General features: G+C 40.2%; 1 protein-coding gene across 2 annotated transcripts; it reads left to right on the forward strand.

The window, feature by feature from the left end:
* The first annotated feature begins 1,244 nt into the window (after positions 1-1,244).
* Positions 1,245-6,904, forward strand: LOC133928783 (RNA-binding protein BRN1-like). Of its 2 annotated transcripts, XM_062375267.1 has the most exons (9): positions 1,249-1,623; positions 3,299-3,381; positions 4,036-4,087; positions 4,192-4,317; positions 4,426-4,508; positions 5,239-5,421; positions 5,723-6,062; positions 6,210-6,353; positions 6,436-6,904. In XM_062375267.1, the coding sequence occupies exons 1-9, from the start codon at positions 1,404-1,406 to the stop codon at positions 6,564-6,566; spliced, it is 1,362 nt and encodes a 453-aa protein (XP_062231251.1). In that variant the 5' UTR covers positions 1,249-1,403; the 3' UTR covers positions 6,567-6,904. The 2 variants fall into 2 exon arrangements, with proteins under 2 accessions (XP_062231253.1, XP_062231251.1); XM_062375269.1 differs by lacking the exon at positions 6,210-6,353 and having other exon boundaries at positions 1,245-1,623.
* Positions 6,905-7,289: the final 385 nt, after the last annotated feature.

The following is a 7,289-nucleotide window of genomic DNA, read 5'->3' on the forward strand; positions in this document are numbered from 1 at the left end:
GACAACTGATGTCACCCGCTGTATGTGCCCTTAGCAAGCTACTTTCACTGTCATTGTCATGGCACCAGAAGAATCCGAGGACTGAAGATTATTTATTCAGCATTTAATGAACTACCTTTCTTTTCCTTTATGCAAACGCAACTCGAGCTTAATAAGTTACTCGAGCCATCATAATTTATTAACTAGTTGTGAGGAAGGTAACTCGAGCTTTTCTCTCCATCTTACGATATTAGCCTCACCTTGCCAAACTTTTGCCATCGAACTTATGTTATCAAGCTTACTTAGATATGCTTAAACCTATGTTACGTGATATCCAACCGTACATACAGATTCATGTGTTATTCTATTACTTAGGTCACTCGATCCATGACTTTGCATCGAGGTCCAAATGACCATACCTTAGATCTTGCAATTGTAAGTGTCTTCTTAACGCTTTGTCGGCTCGGCTTTGAGCTGGTGGTCATAATGCAATGTTCGACTTTATAAGAAACATCGGCTTCGTACATCTTCATATATATATATATATATATAGCGGCTAGAATATTTTTATTTATTATCTTAAAAAACTAAACACGACTTTAAATAACTAAGAATCTTTGTTTTAATTTAGGTGGTGAGAATTTAGTTCAGTCTGTAGAATTTATAGAACCATATTTTCACTAGATTATACTTTCTCTGGTTGCAAATATAGGTCGTTTTAGTCTCATCAACTATTCTCTAAATATAAATCATTCTCAAACTTCTATGTATTTTTTTCTCTTTTGTTCTCATCTTGTCCTTATTTAATAAATGCTAACACTCTCACAAATGAATGAGTTATCTTTTCTAATGCAGAATAAATGAAGAGCAACAAGATCATTTGATCTACTTTCTTAATTTTTATCCACAAGTCTAAAACAACCTACATTTACAATCGGAGGGAGTATATTGTAAGAATTTGTAGTACAACTTGGCTGGTGTATTATAAGAAATCAGCTTTTATATTATGACCGTTTATACTGTGTGATAATTTATTTTTTATTTTAATTATGAATTCTAGTTTTAAAAGCAAAACAAACGATTACATTATAAAGTTGATCTTATAATTCACAAGTTAAGTGATTCTATAAATTCATATAATCTATAATTTTTGGAAAGGAGCTTTCATAAATTTTAGAAACTGAACGGAATTCTTGTAATCTAAACCTAAAACCAGCATTAGTTTCCTTGCCCCCGAGATCGAGACAATCCGTTAGAAGAAAAACCGTTGGGGGCTGAAGAGGGGGAAATCACAAGAAACGCTCCTGTCTTGCCTTCTTCTCCCACTTCTCCGTCCCTCCCTCGCGACTCCGTCTCCACCTCCCTCCACCGCCCCTCACCGAGGCGACCAGCCCCAGCCCGCGCAAAACCCAGCCAGCCAGCCAATGGCAGAGGACGGCGGCGACAGGGACCAGGAGCAGCAGCAACCGGCGGCCACGGCGGCGGGCGGCGGGCTGGATGGGCGCAGCAGGGAGAGCGTGAAGCTGTTCGTGGGGCAGGTGCCGAAGCAGATGTCGGAGGAAGAGCTCGCGGCCATGTTCCGCGGCGTCGCGCTCGTCGACGAGGTCACCGTCATCCGCGACAGGGCCACCAGGGTCTCGCGAGGTCCGGATCCGTACGCTCCCCCCCCCCCCCCCCCCTTTCCTTCTGCCCTCTTCGCGCGCTGAATTCCTCGTCGTCGCTGCAATGCAATGCGATGCCCTCGTGGGGGCGGGAGCCTTGGGTTCTCTCGGGTCGGGATCTGGGTCGCGCGGGTCGCCCCGGGAGGGGAGACGGAGGCGGGCTCCCGGCTCCGTCCGTCGCTGGGGAGGGTTTCATTGCTTTGGAGGGCTCGATTTCGTGGGTTCTGAGCTTGGTTCCGGGCAATGCCGCAGCCGAGCCCCAGTTGCCGCCTTCCTATTCGTGGGTGTTCCGGTGAGGTCAAAAGGTCTCATGCTTCGCTGGGAATTGGATTGCTTAACTGCCGATTCCTGTGCAATGCGGTGGGGAATTTCGGTCTTCGTGGGTATTTTGGCGTCTGTGTTGCGTGAGATTGGTGGTCTAAGTTTCACCGATACACGATACGCTGATACGGATAATGGGTACGGCGATCACCAAAAATAAGGATACGCCGAGTATATATAAATATATATTTAATTTTTGCCAATATTGGCCTTCTCTTGCTGCAGAAGAGTTGTCCTCAGCAATGAATACCTGTGTGCTTCTTCTTGGATGCCTTCATCGACAATGAGAGCTGCACCAGCATGGGAGCACTCCTATGTGTGCTCGCTTCAGTCGTTGCTTTAGCTGCACCTTCTTCCCTACGAGTACGGCCGTATCGCTGTATCACGCCATATTACAGTATCCCGCCGTTTCAGATACGGGTACGGTGACCTCCGCAACGTATCGGTTAAACATAGTTGGTTTTAGCTCTTGTTCTCTGTGGAATGAGCACGCATACAGTGCTGTGATGCGAGCTCATGTGGTGGGGGAAAGCTTTGGACTTTGTCAAATTTTGATCCAGCCCGCCCCCAGTAGTCATGAGTTTTTTGTCTTATGGTCGTTGATATTTTAGAAGTTGTTGTTTTTGCTTGAAAATCTCTGGTTTACTGGGACTTGAGCTCAGGGCATTGCTCTCTTTGGTATTTGTTTGGTTGAATTACTAGGGCTTGACCCAAAGCTGGGGTACGATGTTGCATTATTCTGTGTGCTCATATTCAATGTCCATCTTTTGATTTCTTTGTATGGTTAGATCAGTAATTTGTTGTTTTGGGAAGTTTTAGCTTCCTCTAATACTCTGAATTTAGGTTCACACATGTTTGCTGCTTTTGTGGATTTAAGAATTTCATTGGTTACATGAAAGAATTTATTCGTATATGGCGTTTCAAACTTCATCGGTGGTGTTTTAGTATGATTGTGTTTCTTTTCAATACCACAGGGGAGTGGAGCATCTTTTTTTGGTTGGTTCGAATTTGTGTGGAGGGACTGATTCAGTATGCTTCTGCCTTGTAGCAGTGTTTGTATTCTCCCCTGAAAGGGTCGAATGTGGAAATGATAGTCAGTGTTGTTCTTCATTACTTCATGTGCAAATTCAACTAGAATGCCGTTTGCCACAACCCACAAAATTAAAAATTTGTCTGTTTTCCTTGAAGAATCTTTGTTACTTTAGGTGTTTGTTTCCTTTTCTTTTTGGTTCAATTGTTGCCGGACTATAGTGTAAATATGTAATCTACAGATGGCTACCTCCTACCCTTTTGTTCCTTAATTTGATCTTTGATTTATGTGTACTGAACCTTTGCAGGCTGCTGCTTCCTGATCTGCCCATCAAGGGAGGAGGCTGACAAGGCAGTGACTTCATATCACAACAAGTGCACACTACCTGGGGTATGTGGACGGAACCCTGCTTGTTTCACCTACATTTCCTTGGGTACAGTGTAGCGATTGATCCCTCTGTAGGTTCTTTGGGATATCACAACAAGTGCAATATTTTGAATGTTGCTTAATATTGTGGGAGGTAGTACTGTCTGCATTCAAAGCTGTCTCCAAATTAATTCACTGCTTGTATAATAAGCTTAGAGATCTGATCTCAATACTAGCATTCCTATATGGTTGTACATGACTAGTACAAGCAGATGTTTGTCCATACATGAATAAGCTAATGAGACCTAAACCCTGAAATATATGAGAGAGTCTATGATAGAAGTGCAATTTTGGAATTTGGATAAATTAAAAGTTTAAAACAAAACTTGCCTTGCCTACCTGACACTCTGGTGTTATTTATTACGCATGCCTTCTAATGACGGGTAAAATTTGAAATGTTTTAAATAATGTTTCAAGCAGTCTCCATATAGAACTGCAATCCATCAACTAGTAATTATTTGATATTCCTAACACATTTATTAAATTTTGTCATACGTCTTACTTCTCTCTGGCTAGCTTTAACAGTTTCTCTTTAAATTTGTCATATGTCCTTTTACTTTTCTCTGACTAGCTTTAATAGTTTCTCTTTTCCCATTTTTTCTCTGCTTTTTGAACCAGGCCTCAAGTCCATTGCAAGTAAAATATGCTGATGGAGAGTTGGAAAGATTGGGTATGATGCTCACCAAAATTTTATCATTTATAATTAATTTGGAGGTTGATCTTGGCTCAGTTATTTGTTATTTTCACTGATATGTCTCATGCTGTTACTTCTAGAGCACAAGCTTTTCGTTGGAATGCTCCCAAAAAATGTAACAGATGCCGAAATGGCCGATTTATTTTCAAAATATGGAAATATCAAGGATTTACAGATTTTGAGAGGTTCGCAACAGACAAGCAAAGGTAAATTTATCTTGTGGTGACAGTTGATAGGAATGGAGCATTGCTTATTCACCTTTATTTAATACTTTGCTGCACATTTAATTTGCTCATCAACTGTGGATGTTGCAGCTGGCTGTGCCTTTCTGAAATATGAAACAAGAGAGCAAGCTGTGGCTGCTATAGAAGCACTAAATGGAAAGCACAAAATAGAGGTTCGTGAAAATTAAGAATTCCAAAATCACTTTTGTTTAACTTGTGGGGATGATATTACTTCACTTCTCCTGGAAACATATCACATACCCCGCCTACTCTAAACGGGGTTATGCAGCCCAATTTTCTTCAATCATGACACTACTGTCACAAGCATGATCCAAATTGTGTTAACAGAGTTTTCCAAATCTTACACTGGTGTTAAATGAATATTGCGTTCGCTGTTATTGCATTTCCAAAGTATCAAACAAAAGATGCTCACACAAAGCATGATGCAGCTAGCCAATTGCTTGGTGAGATTGCAAACATCACCTTTGCTGTAAAGTTCCATTGATTTGTTACTGACATGTGATCCCAGGCTCCACTTATCAGCCACATGTTGGATATTATTTCCAATTTATACATCTTTGTGATGGTACTGAGCTACTTTCCTAAAATATTTGGAGCTAGAAATTCTGGAATTTGCTTCTTTCATTAATTGAACATAACCTGACAGATGCAAGTGGAGTAAAATTACGCAAACCAGACTCCAGTCTTCTAGAGTAGCTGTTATTTGCCATTATTTCTTAAGAAGAAGATATTTCCTTTATGAAATTTTGTATTATATTTTATGAAGATATCGATACATAGATCATTAATATCTTGGCCTTATATGATATTGATGATTTCTATTTATTCTGTAATTTCATGACCAATTACATAAATCTAACATGCCCTGGTCAATTTTGTTAGGGTTCAAGTGTTCCCTTGGTTGTCAAATGGGCTGACACTGAAAAGGAAAGGCAGACTCGAAAAGCACAAAAAGCTCAATTCCAGTCTTCTAACATGTTGAATGCAAATGCCATGCAGCAGACTTCATTGTTTGGAGCTTTACAGATGGGATATGTGCCTCAGTACAATGGATTTGGCTACCAGGTAAATATGGCATAATGCAGCAAGCAGCTAATCCTAGAAGTGTTGTGATCCTAGCTTGTTCATAAGACAGCTCTGTGATAACCACCTTAACAGAAATGAGCATTCTTTTGAACTGCTCAGTTTGTATCATCCTTATCTTCATGTGCTAGCGGTATTTAACCAAAAAATATAAAATATGCTTTGACCAAAAAACTATGTTGTGCAGTACGACAAGATGCATGTAGAGTGCCACAACACCAATACCTATATTTAACTTGTTTTGCATTGTGGGTAATAATTCTACTTATATTGCTCTCTGCAGCCACAAGGAACCTACGGACTTATGCAGTACCCTCCTCTATCGCCTGTGCAAAACCATGCTGCCTTCCAGAATATGGTTCAGCCTGTTAATCAAGGAAGCTCAATGCGTGGAGCTAATTCTGAACTTTCCCCTAATTCAGTTTCTAGGTCATTTAATTCAGCGCAGTTAGGAAGCCCCTATTCGCCTGTGCTTGGTGTGCAGTATCCTGGAGTGTATCCTGGTGGTGCTATTAACAATCGTCCTTTTGTGAATTCTCACAATTCAATCAAAGTTCCAAATTCAAACACTAATTCGCCCACATCTTCAAATGCGAGCAGCAATCCTTGTCCCCAGACAGAGGGTTTGTCTTCTTCAATACTCATGAAATTCTGTTAGTTTACTTTTTTAAGTTCTTAACTATGTTTCTAACAGAAAAGTTTTCAAGTTGTATTTAGAGCATTATGTTCTTCGGAGATTTCCGTCTTAAAAATGATTATCAAATGTACAGGTCCTCCTGGAGCCAATTTGTTTATATATCACATCCCACAAGAATTCGGTGACCATGATCTTGCAAATGCATTTCAGAGTTTTGGTAGAGTATTGAGTGCTAAAGTTTTTGTAGACAAGGCAACTGGTGTTAGTAAATGCTTTGGTAACTAATTTTCCTGGCTTGAATTTCGATGACAAGTCATCTTACAAACATGGTTTGCTAACTTATTCCTGAATGTATGCAGGTTTTGTAAGCTACGATAATCCAGCTTCTGCACAAGCAGCCATTAGTATGATGAATGGATTCCAATTAGGTGGTAAAAAATTGAAAGTACAACTCAAGAGAGACAACAGCAAGCACAGTAAACCTTTCTGACAAAGCGGTCACATGATCAGGAAAATTGGTACATATGTGTCACAATTGATCGTAACATTGTTTCGGTCTCCACCACTGTGTCGGTGGCGGCTCTTGTATCTTTTTATTCAGTTCCCATTCTTGAAAGTTGTCCCATTGTGTATTTTGTTGCAGCATAGTTGTAGCATTTGTACCATTAGATCCCTTGTACACCAGACATTAATTCATTCAATTGTTTTTTTCTCCTGTCATGAATCACTGCATGTGTAAATGATGTTTTATTTCCGGTTTTGACGTGTTTCAGTGTTTGCTCTATGTTCCTGTTCCAGCCTTCGATATGTTCCCCTTTTCACGAGTGAGCATTGTATCATCCTTGGCCTTGCTGCAAATCTGGAAAAGCATCATGCTCCGTTGCACCTTGCGAATGGAGACCATTTTTTAGTTACTCGTTATGGTAAATATATTCTAGCAAAAAATGTGCTTTCTCTTGCTCTTATTTGAAGTAGCACTGTGTTTCCTAGATTCAGAGCAAATCCAGAATCGCACTGGCTTTTCTTTCCTTTGCATTGTTTGAACTTCTTGATGTTTCCTTTAACCTGGAACAATAATTGTTAAATTCTTTCGAAATAGGATCGAAAAGACTAAATCACCAAATTGACCATTTTGTTATAAATCTTGGTAACAATTAAGCCTTTGGATAACTGGTAGGTTACCATCAAGATTGCGTGTTTGGTTCACACTTCT

Source organism: Phragmites australis, chromosome 9 (genome assembly GCF_958298935.1).
Source record: "Phragmites australis chromosome 9, lpPhrAust1.1, whole genome shotgun sequence".
NCBI lineage: Eukaryota > Viridiplantae > Streptophyta > Magnoliopsida > Poales > Poaceae > Phragmites > Phragmites australis.